Below are 16,912 nucleotides of genomic sequence, written 5' to 3' on the forward strand. Positions count from 1 at the left end.
AACCTAGACCGCGACCCCAATTTATTCATTTTTTGTGTCTTTATGTATTCTATTTTCTTTGCTATTCATGCATTAAACTCTTCATTCACCTATTATGTTACCATTTTTTTTCCTCCTACTTTTTGACTAAACACCTTAACTACAAAAGACATGTTAAGGTTTCAAGCATTTTCTAACTGGACTTGAACTTGGAAAATACTGTTTTAAAACAACACAGATTACCGCATTTATATAAAATGTATCAAGTTAAATTTCAAAAACCAAAATTGTTTAATGCAGTTTGTGATAATTGCCCTTCTAAGTACAGACATTTAGCATTTTTCCTGCAAAAACTGCATCCTGAAAAGCATATTTAGGGATGTCTTCAAATGTAACAATATTTCAATATTGTACATGAAGCGTGTAAAAAAGGAATATATTGCATATGAATAGTAAAAATAACATCTATGTTTCATTCACTGTATGTGGTAAAAGGTGAAAGAACACCTGTAGTGTGTGAATACAAGATAATACTAGATACAAACCAGTTACTAACTGCTGAAAATGGCCTGCTATGAGAAGTTTTTGTGTCTCAGATATTAACATGAATGTACTATGAAGGTTACTTATGTGATGGAATGGGTAAGAGTTGACTAGTTCTGTTACCAGTTTCACAACGGAAATACAGGGGGTCCTCGGTTTTACGACGTCCTCAAGCTACGCCATTTCGTCGTTTTGTCAAAACTGGTTATGTAGAACTAGTAGGTGAGCAGAGCAGACGAATACGTCGTCGTGCGGCGCTATAAGACGGCTTTGTTTACATTCGCCGGTTGTATGCCACTTTGGATTGTGCTACATTCACGAACTTTTTGCCCTTCATGCTCCCAAGCGTAATCAAGTAGATCAAGTTGTAAAAACAGTGCAACATATTCTGTTATCTTCTTGTAAAATGACTCATACATGCATGGAAGTCGTTGGTATTCATGACTTTTCTGAAGAACTGATCAATATCGTGATGCATAGGGCGGCTTTGTTTACATTTTCACTGGCGTTCCGACTTACGGCAAGAATCGATTTAGGTTGAGCCGTAGGAACAGAACTCCGACATAAGCAGAGGACCCCCTGTACGTCAGAAGTGGAAAAAGAGGCAGAAATGACATTAGAGATTTAAAAAAAAAAAATGTCTGCACGCTGAATAGAGGAATCAGACAAAGTTAGCGACAGTCACAAATAAAGGTTGTTGTTTCTTCTTGCACAACAAAATCCATCATGTCGTTGTTACGGCCAGTTCTACTCAGAAACCACGTGTTCGACTGCTTCATGTTACCGCAGGTGTTCAGTTTAGTTCTGGCAGGGGGGGACAGCTGATGCAAATTAGCCTTTTGGCTAATTCGGGTGCATTTATTTATTTATTTTTTTTATGTATATAAAATGTTTATTAATGTGCAGTGTCCCTCCGAAACAAATAAAAAGAAAAGAAAAGAAAGAAAAAGAGAAAGAAGCTTGTTATTCAGGATGTTTCCAATGATTTTCCAGCAGGACAGAGACCATCTGCTGCAGATTTTGTGGTTGCAGAAAGGTCTCTGTAACCTTCAGGAGGATCCTGTATAAAAATCACAGCTGACTCTTGCTCTCAGTAACCGGCAGCTTCCCCCATTTTCCTGGTATCAGACACTGCACAGATACAGCCGTCCTCCTTCTCCACAGCATTAACCACGTTGTAGAATTTCTTTCCTGTTTGGTGATTGTGTCCCAGAGCTTTAAGAGCCTCTATTACATCCTAAGGGTGAAGAGGAGAGGGGGACTCAGATGCAACAGAAGCCACTACGATGTGTTATATCATCAAAGAAATGCAGCGAATGTATTACCTTGTCAAAGCCGGGTTCAAAGTAAACTGCACTTTCAGAGTCGACATAAACAACCGGAGCAGCAATTGCCTCCTTAAGGCTCTTTCCAAACCAAAGGTGGTTCATGAGTGTCTGGAAGAAAAACAGAACAATACACTGCAATCCACCAGATGGGCAAGTAATGATTATAGAATGGATTCTGGACACGGTGAAGACACTTGTGGAGACAGCATTTGCTATGACAACAGTCAGGGGCATTACTCTGCAGCAATTTATCTTAATGGCACTTAGTGTGATTGCCATGGACACATACTGAGGCCATCCCAGTCGTGATCATACCCCCACCAGTCGATCCAATCACCAGCGTCTTCAGCTGAGACTTCAGCACAGCGGGAGACATGGAGGAAGGAGGCTGCTCCCCTGAGAACACAACAAAAGCCTTGACTGACAGGACAGACAAATGCTATTCAGACTCATCAATGTGAGGAGAACAAGAAGAAAATGATTAGAAAATGCAATCAGCTGAGAGCCTTTGAATGATGTGAATCGGAGAGTGAAGGGCATTCATTCAACCCTAACGTGTGCTTTGGCTTTTTCTGAAATGACACACAGAAAACATTAAAGTAGCAACAGACATGTACATTAACTTACCATTATGAAGTAAATGGTGATAGTACAATGGAAGGCCTATAGATTGGTGTTTAGATTGGTTCCTACATCCTTGCTTTCATTTTGGAATTATGCTTCAAAGTCTCTCTAGAAACATTAAGGCTTGATTTATGATTGAAAGGACAAACTAGTGGTGACAAAGAAGACGAAGGAGAAGGAGAGCTGAGGTAAAACAAGACTGAACCTCATGTACTTGATGGAGAAAGCTCCATGACTTGAGAAGGTCAAACACTGACACTTAGTTGGCACTATTTCCACTAGATTGCTAACAGAAACCTGCCTGCTTATATGTGACAACAGATCAACACCTGCCATTGCTGTCTCCACAACTAAAAGAAAAAAGCCTGTAGTTCATTTCCTGGCTGCTAGCTGACTGTTTTCCAAAGCAAGAAACAACCCCAGGAGTCCCAGTTTAAAACAGAAACCTCAATGCTATGATAAAGGCAGAGTAAATGACTGGTTGTATAAACTCTGTGAGCCCCAAGCTATTTTCAGGATACTTTCCATTTAAGCTCTTAACTTGATTATTCTACGTCTCAGTCATACATGCTGTTTTTCAGAACAGTCTAGGTTATACACATCTCTCGTCATTTGATGTGATATTACTTGCAAATTATTTGCGCCTTTATAAGAAAGGAAAAAAATATTTCATATCATGAAAATGTCTCACCAGAAATGTAGGTTGTCTGACATCTAGCATTATCAGAACCATGATGTTGGGAAATTGAATGACTTAGAAACTGGGAAAAACATGTTCGTAGTGTTTGAAAGAAATAACTGTCATCATTTTATTTGCTGATTTGTTCACATGCAGTAGTCTAGAGGGGCAAACAAGGCAAATGTTTCCAGAGTGTATAATTTCCACTGCCATCTTTTATCACAACTTTTGAATCATCGCAATGAAAAGAAAATCTAAATTTTTTGTGCATATTTTCATCCAAAGTGGGATGTAATGTCAGCCTTTTGTTGGAGACAATGCAGAAATTCGCTGTAACTTCAAACCCGGAGCACTCTTGGCACACATAAAAACAAGTGGTGCTATTGGAAAAGGTAAATTCGGCCGTTAAGTTGACATGTGGTACCTGCATTATGGAGTGATAAAACTCACATCTGTTCAACCAAGAAGCAGGAGAGTGAAACTGGGTGAAGAAATTAGTAATCTTTGTGGAAATTTGATCTGCCTTTATGATGTATAAAGGTCTACAACAACATGTAAATATGTAATATGTTGACATCAATGCAATGATTGCATTGCATAGACATTTATATATCTAGATTTGAACATATCTATGTCATGACAAGTTCATGAGAAATTTAGAAGTAAGGAACATGGAGATGGACATACGACTGTATATACGTTGTAACTATGATTAAAGTTGATGTATATTTAAAGGTATTTAGTTACGGTTCTCTAGGAGGCTCAAGTGTAGGGAATGAGAAACGACACACTAGAATAAAAATGTAAGGTCTTTATTTACTTAATTCACCTGTTAATCAGACTCAGGAAGGGAGGGGGACAGCAATACCACTATCTGTAGCCCTCAGCCGTGGTGTGACATACATTTTCTGACACTTTGTCACACAGATAAGCAAGAAACAAAAAGAAAATTTGAATGCAGAATATGTCCATCACTCTCTAAGGGTTATATCAATATTAAAATTTATTATTATTATTATTATTAAGTTTTCTCCAGGGATTAAGTCAGTCTAAGTCTAGAACTAATGCTGCTTAAAAGGTAAATTATGGCCACAAATATTGATTTGATTCAGATTTTAACTTTTTATTGCACTTTGTGTGAAGTTTATTGATAAATATGAATAGTTTAAGGCATTCATTTAGAAAACGTCCTCACTGTACTTGTAGTGCCTCAAACCTTGCATAATACTGCACCCTGATCTGTTGTATTTCATAGGTGTAAAATGAACGGAGGAAATGTGTTGTACTGATCTGTTACCAGGAAGGATGACAGCAGCTTTCCCACAGAAGTCGTACAGCTCGTTATTGAGGATGACTCCAGTGCTCGGTGAGAACACCTTGGAGCCAAATCTGCAAATAAAATAAAAAAAAACATGAAATAAACTAGATCCAGGCAGTGACACTTGTAACACCAAAGCAGTGTTTGCAGTAGAGAAATACAACAGACAGCAGCCTCTAAAAACTGAGCTTCCTCTAACTATGCGTCTAGATAATGATGACTGGAATCATTGGAGAGATTTCCTTTCTAAATCCTTTTACAAAAACATTTATTCCTTAATCTCTTAAACCCTTTTAATCCTCTAAATTCAAAGTAACAATACTACATAATAACTGGCTTCTGAATGTGAAGCAGCACTCTTCAGATACTGACATGTGGTTGATGGTGCTGGTGACAGACACAGCGGATCCGTCTTCAGCCAGCACAGATAAATGAGATGTGCCCAGCGTGTCCAGGTACGGCGTGATGTTGTAATATTGGGGATCGTGAGTCTTGTCGTTGCTAATTAAGCTCCGTATGTGGTTTGCAAAGCTATCCTTTGTGAATTTCTTTGCCATCTGTGAGAAGTACAGAGCATTTAAAAAACACACTTTACAAAAATACAAATACTACAAGAAAAACATGAATTCAAGCTTGTATAGAGAAGTGGTGTGCAGCCCATTTTCAACCATTTACATCCCATTTTTACCACTATTTCTGTCTAAGAATAAACAGGTCTATACGAAATAAAGAAATATTTTGTATGAAAAGTTGCAGACAACATTCCGGATGTTTATGTATGTGCAGACGCTTACCTATGGTGTTCCTCACAGATCAGTGCTGGGGCCACTTTTATTTATTATGTATCTCCTTCCCAGTGGGAATATTTTCTGCCACTGTGGAAAACACTTTCACCGCTATGCTGAAGATGCCCAACTTTGCATTCCCATAATGCCAAATACTTGTTTATCCACTCTGCCCTCACCAGGGGCCTCATTTATAAAACATTGCAGGATCCATACTAAAAGTTTGCGTACGCCGAAAAGCCGAAATGGGCATATGCCCTTCACCACTGATTTATAAAACTGTGCGTAAGCACAGCTGCACGCAATTTCTTGATAAATCACACACCAGCTGGAAGATTGCACAGGTGGATCCACCTCACATTCCGCCCACAACACACCCACATTTTACCATGAATGGTCAATGCAAAGTAACTCATGAATGTATCTGTATATAAATAAGCTGCTGATTCACAGCATTTTACGTAGCGCCGGCCTGCAGTCTTTTCCCTACACTGCTGTGCGTCAGGATGAATGAGTCATGTGTTGACCCAGGCCACCCTGCCACTAAATTTGTTATGATCATGTCTGATGTACAAATAATTTGTACATTGATTGAATGTAAATTTTTTTCTGTTCACATAGACAAATTCATCTTCACTTGGAGCCCTTACAGCAACAGGAGTGCAGTCAGTTACGCCGATTACATTTGGGAAACCGGACATTGCTGCAAATTGCCGTTTAATGTTGGCCTGTTCACCCACAGTGTAAGGAAACCTGATGTATTGACTGGTCATGTTTATAATGTCATCCAAAACAGCTGGCATTATTGCGCTGAGGGATAGTTGTGATATCCCAGACCTAAAGGACATCATTTAACTGTATATCAAACCCAGATAGGATTTAGACAACAAATGTAACCTCATATATTCTTCATATAAAACACATACCTGACGGCCAATTCCCGCTGGAAGGAGCCGGTGTCGCCAGAAACCCCCGAGTGGTCAGCACCTGTGTTTGTACCGGGATGTCGTGGTTTCGGCGGGTGGGTCGGTCTAAGACGGCCCAGTTCAGCATATAGATCCAAGAGTACTGCTCTTGGGAATCTAAATCGGCTTATTAGCCAGTCATCGTCATGGGCAAATCCCCGTGATCCCTAAAATCTCTCTCCATTTTTATCTACCATTTATGTGACTTCCAGCAATACCAGCGCATCCATTGTGCCACATTACGCACAGCTGTCACCTGCTATTTATCCGCTTGATCAACGATTGGACTGATTGCCACATGACTTGTCCCCAAATAGTAATCCATCAGTGCCATCCACAGCTCTATATCATTTGAAGATGGAAGTTTGATATATGAACATAGTTCTGCAAATACAGTCGTAGGCCGATTGGCGCACTATAGGAACATCTACAACAATGAGGGTTTATGATTATCCGGCTCTACAAGTCTAATGTGTGATGACAATAAAGGTTTGAGATCAATCTGGTTTCAATTCACCACTTCACCCTCCGGCACTGCTGTTACCTCTGTCTCCAAAATGTGCTTAAGCAAGCATCAAAGTTGGCACACCGGTGTGCACATTCTCACGCCAAGTTTGTTTTTATAAATCACAACCTTTGCGTAGAAAGTGGCATACGCCACTTTCTAGCCCTGTTTTGTGCGTACGCAAGCTTTATAAATGAGGCCCCAGATCTCTTTAAGCCATGAAGATCTGCATTTCTAATTTAGGAAATTAAAGATTTTCCTCATTGGCTCAAGGCTGCACTTGCCAAAACTCACCTATTTACTATATTTACTGATGACTATCTGCTCCACATTTTCCCCAGAATCAAAAGTCTCAGTGTCATACTTGATGGCATGCTTTCCTTTTAACCCCCGCATCAGTAATATCCCCTCTACTGACTGTTTAGAGCTACGCATCACTTCCAGACTTCATCCTACTCTCCTAACACAGCACTCAATCCCTTATAGTTTTCATTCAGCTCCACCTGCTCCCTCTTCAGCAGGTGAACAGATACATTACAGGATTCTACTGCTCACCTCCAAACCCTCCATAACCTGGTTCCCCCTTACCCTTCAGATTGTTTGCATCTAAAACAGGCATAAACTCATAAATCGCAACAGCAAACAAAGTTATTTCTACTCAAGTCAAACCATGTCATTGAATTGTCGGATCTAATAGAGGTCAACACCTTTACTTTCCCTACTTTAGGAGGGACACAGCTTAACTTGATGTGCACACATTTACTTGTATCATCATAATGATACAATAATGATAGCTTAGCTTGTTTATAAGTTAGAAACACCAAGCTTCACTCAAACTTTCTCATTTGATTGCCTTGAGAACTAGACACTTTGCAGATTCAGATTTTTCAAACAAAGCACATGAAAAACAGGTCAAATATCACCCATTTTTAAGCAGTATGTAAAGCAGCTGGAGTTACTAAACCTCAGTCATCTAGAGCTACAGCTGTTACAATAAATATGTTTTGCTGATAATACTCCTACACTGGTAACTCAAGTGTATTCATACTGTGGCAGGCGAGGGATCTAAATGCGTCTTCCAGCACTGGCTAGACATCATGAATAAACCACACTATTGAGGTTCATAGCCAGAGCATGTGCAGATTCATGCACAAGTGTTCACTGTCGCATTTTGTGATACTTACTTCTTCTGAGCTGAACTTTGGATCCCGGATGTGTTTCTTTAATCCATTGGCAAATTTAAAAGCTTCAACATAGCGGTGGTAAGTCAGCGCCTTCTGTTCACCAGTCAGAGATGTTAGATTCAGGTCATATCCTGTAAAAAAAAAAAAAGCAGTTTGTTATTCATTTATTTTTATTCCCTGCTCACTGTATCCTCCTTCCAAAGGCTGGTTAGCATTCTAGACCCGCATATATATCACCATTATTTAGAACCGTGTGTTTGCAAAAACCCAGTAGCAGCTCTAATTTGGCTGGCTAGGTTCAACACACAAACTCATCTAACAAGCTTCATTTTGTGATTGGAAAATGTCAGTGAGCAGCTCTGCAGTGATTCCAACAGAAACCTTTCATGATGTTGAGGACGAGGCTGAGGATGATTCCTCCTGCAGGGGGTGGGGGTATGTACATCTGGTACTCTCCCAAAGGAACAGCCCACGCATCAGTCACTGTAACTCTGTACGACGCCAAATCCTGCAGCGTGAGCGATCCTCCTGAGCAGAAACATTGAAACAAATGGTCCTGATAAGCAAAACTGAACAAAAGGCATCCCAGCTCCACATAATCGAGATATTTAATGGATCCAGGCAGCTCACACAGGAGTCTGTGAGTGATCACTGCAGTGCTTTACAGACCCAATTGATTTGTTCATTTGTAATTAGATCATAGTGCCAGGCAGACACAGAAGACGGTTGGAAAAGAGAGCATAATGAAACCCGTCTGACAATACCTGCGTCCTGTATGTCACGGATTAAATCCTCAGCTATTCTTCCAGAGTAAAAGCCGTCTGCACCGTGATTGGCAATAAACTCCAGAGTGTCGGCCAGTTTTTCAAATTTCACTATATCCCCGACCTTGAGCAAGTTCCCGCTATCATCTGAAAATAATTTCCTGCAGAACAAACACAATGAATTAAAGGTGAAATGTTCATTTTTTGCTCTTCATATTTTTGAGTCATACTGTTGGTGTCTCGTACCGTAGTTGCTGCGTCTCATTTGTATCAGTGTGTGGGATGTATCGACCTTGGACCGGAGGAACAGGAAACCCCTCTCTGGCTAGTTTGATGGTCGGCTGGAAGAGGGAGGCCCATGGCAGCTTCCCATAAAGCCTGTGTGCCTCTTCATAACCCCGAATTTCCCCTGGGACCCCAATCCACTGACTACCTAGATAGATGGATAAAGGGTATTGAGTTCTGAGTAGTTCCACATATTTGTAATATTGTCAGATAATATAAAAGTCCCAAGATAACATGTGCTATGATGAAATCTTCTCTATTACATTTCAATATTACACCTTTTATTTTATTTTTTTACAAGAAAAGTGAGTACACCCCATTTGAAATATCACCTAAATGTCAAATGAGTAAAACTGTATCACCTTTCAACAACTGCATTATTTCCAAGTTAAACAGTTGAGTGTTTTGAACATCTTTTGAAAAATCAAAAGCAGATACTTCAGAATGACTATATTGAAAATAAAGCCCCAAACTCAATGCAGCAAAACTGAACACGTCTCTCGGAACCTTCTCAGTTTTGGACCAGTGGTCTATGTCTGCATCATGGCTCCACATGGGGAACTGAAAAATCTGATAGTGAGACTAAGGATACAGAAAGATCAGTGACCAACTACAAAGCAGTCAACACACAGTTACAAAAGCCACCAGGAGGCAACTAATGACAGTTGCAGAAGCTGTCTTAAAATAATGTCACAGTGATGCTACATGTACAACCTAGCTCTAAAAAAGTATCTTAGATTTGGCACTAATGGAAGAGTTTCTGTGACAGCTCAGACAGTGTGAAGGACAGCTGTATGGAAAACGTCCAAGAACACATCCATAGTTGATATTTGATTCAAACCGGTGAGACAGAACGTTGCAAAAGAATAGCCCGATGAATAAGAGCGCATTCGTGTGAACGTGGTCAGGACTACCACAGTGAATGCATTGTCCTGACAGCGAAGCACAGAGGTGGGAGTGTGACGATATGGGACTGCATGAGTTCAAAAGGTGTTGAAGAGATGACATGTAAAGCTGGCACCATAAATCTCTCTGGATACACCAAAATACTGGATGACCAGATGACTCCCAGTGTGCAGAAGCTTGGCAGAAGAGGAAAATTCCAGCATGATAACGATCCAAACCATATCGCCAAAATCACAGAGAGTTTCCAAAGAAGAAAAAGCAAAAACTGTGACTTGGCCAAGTATGTTGTCTGACTTGAATCCAAAAGAATACCTTTGTTTGCTGATCTACATGCCCCTCCTGTCAAGGCCAGGTGAAAAAAACACGACTCCAAATGTGCCTCAGCGAAAGGCAAAATTCTACAGAAATTTGCGCAACACTGTTCATCTCCACGCTGAGGAGGACTGACTGTCATTAGTAATGAATGTGGGCGTGTAAACAAAACCTCAGTCTCAGTAGTGAAATGAAGAACTGACTTTTGCTGCACTGACTTCCTCCTGTGATGTTGTTTTTTTTAAATGTAGTAAACCGAAACTTAGTTTCTAATTTTACATAAGAGCAAATGCCTGACTGTTTAACCCACAGGTGAAGCAATAACTGTGACCCTTCTGAAGCATGTGATAGTGAAGTGATATTGCACAGTGCTGTACTCATTTCTACTGTGTCTGCCAGCTATTGTTTGTCACTAAATAACAGATTAAGATTTGACATTAAAACACATCTACCAGAATCCTTATTTATTTTCACAGCCATGATGGTTTTAGCTTTGCTCCATGCATATTAATTTGACTAATTTTCTTAATCCCTCATGTCGTCCTGAGGGTCAAAACTGACCCATTTTAAAGTTTTAAAATGTGGGGAAAAAAGTATATTTTCACAGTGAAACTTATGATGTTCACATTTTCAACATTTTGGGAAATCTTGGAACATTTTTTGGTGGAAAAAAAGAAATGTTAAAAATGTTTCTTAAGAACATTCACATAAAAAGTGGATTTTTTTTGCGAATATTGTTAAAGAAAATATTGGAAGTTTTACTGATATATATATGTGATCATTTTAGATATTTTTATCTATTCTAATCTTTTGAAAATATTTACAAGAATTTTCTTGCCAAATTTGGGGGGATTCTTTAAGATAAAACTTTTAAGGGAAACTTAAGGAATTATTGGAATTTTCTTCGTGAAGACTGGAAATTTTCAGAAATTTGGGGAATTTTTTTGCTGAATTTTTTATTTTTTTCAGACAAGGAAACAATATTTTTGGTGCCTGTAAATGAGGAAAACAGGAGGGCTAATAAATCAAGGATTCTCCTGACTAAACTGTGTTGTCTCAGTTGCAGCACTTTCCATTCTACTTGAAAAGGCTTCCGTGTCCACATCTGGCTGCTGGTTTAACAGCTGTCCTGTTCTACTGTGTGTGGTTCACATGTTGAAGCTGTTGGGCCCTTTCTATCTAATCAAACTGTACCACAACAGGAAATGGATACATTTCCATCTCTAAAAAAGAACTGAGAGGATGTGCAGCTCTCATGTCATGTCATGACAAACCATCCATTATCTGTACAACGCTGAATCCTCATTAGGGTCATGGGGAAGCTGGAGTCTGTCCCATGGAAAGAGATTGGACACACTGGATTATCTATCAGGCATAGAGACAAACAACCAAGTATTCACACCTACGGACAATTTAGAATCACCAATTAACCTGTGTATGTTTTTGGACTGTGGGGGGATAGAGGAAAACTGACACATGCACAGGGAGAACAAGCAAGCTCCATGCAGAAAGATCTCAGGCCAAAGGGATCTTCTAGCTGCAAGGCAACAGCGCTAACCACCTCACCACTGTGCAGCCCCATGACAAACCAGACAAATGTAAATCCTGTGTCCCTATCTGAACTTCTCTAATTCACATTCAAAAGTACAGAGCCTGCAAGAAAACACCTTCCACCACCCAGAGCAAGAACAACAAGAAAGACTCCCTACAGAAGAATCTGGAACATGTGCAGCTCTTTTATGACACAGCAGAACAGACTACCTGACATCAGCTGGAAGGTCTTGGGACATGACTCGAGCAGGTCAGGCTTTATCTTTGCGGGTGCAGTCTCTCTGGAGTTGATGATTTTCACTTTACCTTTAGAAAGACCCACACGTCATTAGTCAACCTTGGCTTCTCAGCAGGACGCTCGTTAGCTGTGCTGCATTAGAGAGGGCTGAATGAATGTTTGCCCTTACCAGAGCCGTCCATCACCGTGAATATGGACCCCCCACCGATGCCCATGCTCTGCGGGTTCATGACGGACGTGCACAGGAGCGCAGCAATGGCGCCATCTACCGCCGAGCCTCCTCTCTGAAGGATGTCTCTAGGAGATTTTACGCACCAGCTTCACCTATCAGTCTCTTTCCTCTTTTATATACGGAAATCATAAGTTTGTGTTGTGGCATTATGCAAAATATATTTAGTACTGTTATGGTTGGAACGTTATAAAGGCTCGAGTTTATTTCACAGGAGCATAATTGTGAGAATAAATTCAGTCTGAGATTACACTATGCATAGTTTTGTAGGCTAAGCGCAGAAACAAAAAAAGAAGTAGTTGTTATTGCGCAAGCTGAGCAGATCTCAAAGCCAGTTAGGTGCAGTTTACTCCACAACTTCACCAAACTCCAAACTGTGTCCTCTAGCATTATCAATCCAACTCAGAAAAACACAAGTGTTTGAATCAATTAAGCTATGAGTGCAAATGTGTCATACTAAAATGAAATACCTTATCAATATGAATGAAATGGCAATATTCACTAAAGTTTGCTCAGGAAATAGAGAGTGCGTCTATTTCGTGCGTCTTTTGGTCTCCATAAGACTCCTGCTGCCCAGAAAATGATCAGAAGAATGAAATGCAACTCACCGTCCAATCTCTGAACATTTCTTAGAGTCTGTGGCCACTGCAGCGTGTGAGAAAGTGCCACCTGGACACTTGCGCCTCGTAAATACAGCAATACACACAATTATAGAGACGAAGCAGATCAGCAGCAGCGCGCAACAAGTGTACAGCTTCGCCTTTGACCTCGCCATGACCGTTTCTCCTCAGAGCCTCCGAAGGGGATCATTCAAGTCTCCAAGGACCATGATAGTTTATTTCCTCTGATTATTACACCTTGTCTGACTGAATGAATGACCGGGAGCCCAGTAGGTCACCGCAGATCCTGGCTCCACCTCCAGCCCGGAGCGCATGAAGAGGAGGGGAGGACCGTGGGAGGCTTTATGTGGCTGAGTCCTGCCTGAGGAACTTTGAGCTCCTTTCAGACCTGCAGCTGTGTCTCACAAAGAGGAAATAAAGTCCAGACTCAAAGCAGATCACCTGCCAAATGCACAGTGATTCAAGTGAAAGTACAAAGGTAGCCAGCCTTTCCTCGGTCTTTCTGTCTGAGCAATAATTTAAAGGTGCTTTAGTGGAGGGGTACAAGACATTTTCTGAATTATTTGGATGTCCTAGCTGGGGAAACAAGTTTGTACATCACTAAAATGTTCCAGACTGACAAAGTAAAGCTCCAGCCGACTACTCATTATCATGGTTAAGTATGGGGTGTAATGATGTAAGTATTTCCCTTAATTTACTGCTTCTGTGGTTATTAGTCAGCTTGTTAAATGTTTGTTTTTAGGGCTAAAAGAAAGTTTTCAAAAAGAAAAAAGATCCGAAGCAATCTCTGGAAAAGTTCTGCTATTTTTTTCATGATGAATGCTATTACAAATTAAGAAAGAAAAATAAACAAACAAACAAACAAAAACCCTGAATAAAGTTTATGACACACGAACGGCCTCCCTTATGATGGTATTCACAGTACATAGAGGTTGTATACTGGTGGTATCTTAGATTCATTTGAACAATAACAAGTATTTTCTACGTTTTACTAATTCCGTCATGATCCAGCCTCTGAATAAAGGCATATGAAGACTTCTTTTCTTGATTGAAGGCTGCTTTCAGTTGTTTTCTTATTGTGAATATTTTTGTCACCTTCATTGTTCATGTTTGAATTTTGAGGATAATAATAAAAAGAAATAAAATACTATTAAAAAAGACCAGCAAATTTGTTCCCCAACCTGTCCCAGCCTCTCTTATTAGGTTACATGAATTGTAATTATGTATTTAGGATCACTTAACTGGTGTTCAACAAATACAAAACAGAGTCTGTGTCAGACAATCAATACTGTAATATTAGAATCATGTTATTCATGTTGCTGCATAAAAAGTGGCGCTCCTTTAAAGCTAACATAGTCCAGCTGCAGGTTTTTCCCTCACAGAATAAATGGTGGATCTCCAGCAGTGAGATCTACAGTTGGACCTTCTAGGAAAAGTTGTTTTTGGTTCTGCTGCTGTGGCTCCGTCAGAAATATCACCGTCAAACTGCCCCTGGGAGAAATCAGAAGGGCTGCAATGCATCTTGGGAAATGCTGTCTGCAGTGTGTCAAACGGTAGTCGATGGGCGAGCCATGAGACATGCGGAAGAGCTCTGATCAGTCAAGTCAAGAATATAAGAGACTCACTGGAGCAAAACAGGATGTAAGGCAGTGTTACCTTCAAAATAAAATCCCTAACCAATGAGCTTGCAAGCATGGTCTTTGGGCCTTAAATGGAGCTACAGCTTCAGGTATTTTTCATTTTTGTATGTAGTTATCAATTTATTGTTTAATGAATGTCCAGTTATCTAAATAATTTTGTGAAGTGAACAATTTTTTTTCTCTGAAACTTATCAGGAAATCTTGAATAATTCTAGGAGCCTGAGCTGATGTGTTCTTATTGCTTTGATCCAGCAAACAGAGAAAAAGCCAAACTTCATTTTGTATCTGATATACCCAATAAGTATTAAATACTTACATTTTAGAGGATGGATTTTAGGCATATTGCTTGACAAAATTCACAATAATTAATCACCCCTCGAAATGTCTGTAGATAATTTTTCTGGTAAATACCAAGCATTTCTGATCTAATATACAAGCTCAATGCAAAAACGTCTACTTTAAACGTTCACAGCTGAATTGTACAGGCAAACCAAAATTTAGACGGCACCATTAATAATTTAATGTTACTGACTTTTACTTTTTCTGTAGGTAGTTCTGTCTCCTTGGTTTCAGGCTACCTCCAACTATTACGAAACTCATTATGTTTTCAGTCGTGGGTACCGGAAGCTCAGTGGTAAAAGCTTTGAGTCACTGTTTGATTCAACTCCCAGCACCACCTAGCAGGGCCCTAACCCCATCTGCTCCAGGAGCTCTGACCCCGGCTTGATCCAGGATATGCAAAATGGAAAACAAGAAGCAAACTTTTGACGACACGGTGGGTTCTGACAAGCTTGAAGTAATTTATGTTCTATTGACATGGCAACATAAAAACAAGGATATTGGTAGTATCTTGAGGGCCAGCGCTAACACTTTTACACATAAAGGTCAGTGTACTTGTCCTGGAGAGTAGCCTGCTATCTCACCTCTGAGCAAAATAATCGGCTGTAATGTCACTTCTGACAGTGGAGAGAGCTTTTGAAGTCTGAGTTCTGGGACAAATAACCTGATTCGATAGGACAAGTTTTAATGAATGCAACTAAAGTTTCCCAGTGCAAGTGAAAGCAGCACTGATGACCGCAAGGCATGCTTGTAGTAACAGTTGGCTATATATCACCTCCATGAGCTTCACAAAGGGCACAAAACACACTGTTTGCGCCTTTACTTGACAGAGACACACACGGTACTAAAAGTGTTACCAGGAGCTGAAGTTTGGTTTGTTGTTTCCAGCTATTTGTAGGAGTTTCTCTCCTGACTTAATTAAATACCTGCAGCACCAAACAGTAGCAGAATCCATGTAAATGCCTTCAAAGAAAGAGACTTGTGAGGATTTACAAGCATCGCAGCATGGTAGTAACTTCATTATTTGCTTGTAATTATACATGATCCATGACCTGAACACAAGATCGGTTATGATCTAACAGTAAATGACACTGTGTTCTTTGCTACACCTGAGTTGTTACACTCAGAGTCACACTTTATCAGCTGCTAGTCACTTTATTTCCACTAAAGAACACATCAAAATATAGAGATAAAATAAAAACACATTCTAGTTTACCATAAGTGGATGTAGTCTGAAAAATTGTCATCACAAATAGACAACATTTTCAGTGCTGAAATCACCAAATAAACTATGAATGCAGCGTGTTAACTGGTGCACATCAGTAAATTAGTAACGTTAACTGTAAAATAAGAAACCAAAGGATTTCAGTATGTGATTTATTGACAGTGTTTTCAGCTAGCCTCATTACTACTCTCTTTAACAGCATGATAGAACTGCTGAAATTCAATCAAAAGCTCCTGTCATTGTCAAAAAGATCAAAAAGTTTGAAGAGTAGTTTACCTGATTTTTGCTTTCTCGCTCTTAATTCACTTAGTTTTTACCTCTTTAATAATTTTTGATGTTTTAATATTATGCATCATATTATATTATATATATATATATATAAGTAGTGTCTATTATTAATGTCTGTTAATGTCTTTGAGTAAGGTATTTTCAGTCCTTGGTATGCCGTGTGTGTATTGAAGAATTGACAACAAAGCTGACTTTGACTTTGAAAAGCTTTTAAAAACCATCTGCACAGACACACGTTTGAATAACATTTTTATTTCTTTTCTAAGGCACAGGTTGAACCATCTTCACTCGTGTTTTTTTTCTTTTTTAATGTTTTATTGTTGCTTTATAATGTTTTCTGCATTTTAATGCTTTGTTAAGCACCTTATCACTCCAGTTTTGTACAGTGTGATAGAAAATAGTTTATTATTGTTGCTATTGTTGTTGTTAACATTAACACTGAGCCTTATTGATTTAAATTGCACTGAGCTAGATATCGTTGCTCCATTGACTTCCATACAGTTGGGAGGAGTTTGGGGTTGTGGCACTTTTTTTGTTGATTATAATGGATTTTTTTTCCCTCGCCGCCTCACCAGAGACATTTATTTTGAAAGGCACCACTGGAA

General features: G+C 39.6%; 1 protein-coding gene across 1 annotated transcript; it reads right to left on the reverse strand.

The window, feature by feature from the left end:
• Positions 1-246: 246 nt before the first annotated feature.
• On the reverse strand, positions 247-13,200 carry ggt5a (gamma-glutamyltransferase 5a). The gene is made up of 12 exons (XM_022196916.2): positions 12,804-13,200; positions 12,136-12,263; positions 11,939-12,034; positions 8,921-9,107; positions 8,675-8,835; positions 8,292-8,438; positions 7,911-8,041; positions 4,844-5,028; positions 4,451-4,542; positions 2,140-2,246; positions 1,848-1,958; positions 247-1,759 (listed from the first exon to the last, which is right to left on the reverse strand). The coding sequence occupies exons 1-12, from the start codon at positions 12,968-12,970 to the stop codon at positions 1,613-1,615; spliced, it is 1,659 nt and encodes a 552-aa protein (XP_022052608.2). The 5' UTR covers positions 12,971-13,200; the 3' UTR covers positions 247-1,612.
• Between the last annotated feature and the right edge of the window lie 3,712 nt (positions 13,201-16,912).

Source organism: Acanthochromis polyacanthus, chromosome 7 (genome assembly GCF_021347895.1).
Source record: "Acanthochromis polyacanthus isolate Apoly-LR-REF ecotype Palm Island chromosome 7, KAUST_Apoly_ChrSc, whole genome shotgun sequence".
NCBI lineage: Eukaryota > Metazoa > Chordata > Actinopteri > Pomacentridae > Acanthochromis > Acanthochromis polyacanthus.

Coding starts and splice junctions, on each gene's coding strand:
- ggt5a (XM_022196916.2), bottom strand. CDS start 12,970: ATGGCGAGGTCAAAGGCGAAGCTGTACACTTGTTGCGCGCTGCTGCTG. Junction 12,035..12,135: donor CACGGTGATGGACGGCTCTG/GTAAGGGCAAAC, acceptor GTCTTTCTAAAG/GTAAAGTGAAAATCATCAAC. Junction 8,042..8,291: donor CGTCCTCAACATCATGAAAG/GTTTCTGTTGGA, acceptor TTTTTTTTACAG/GATATGACCTGAATCTAACA.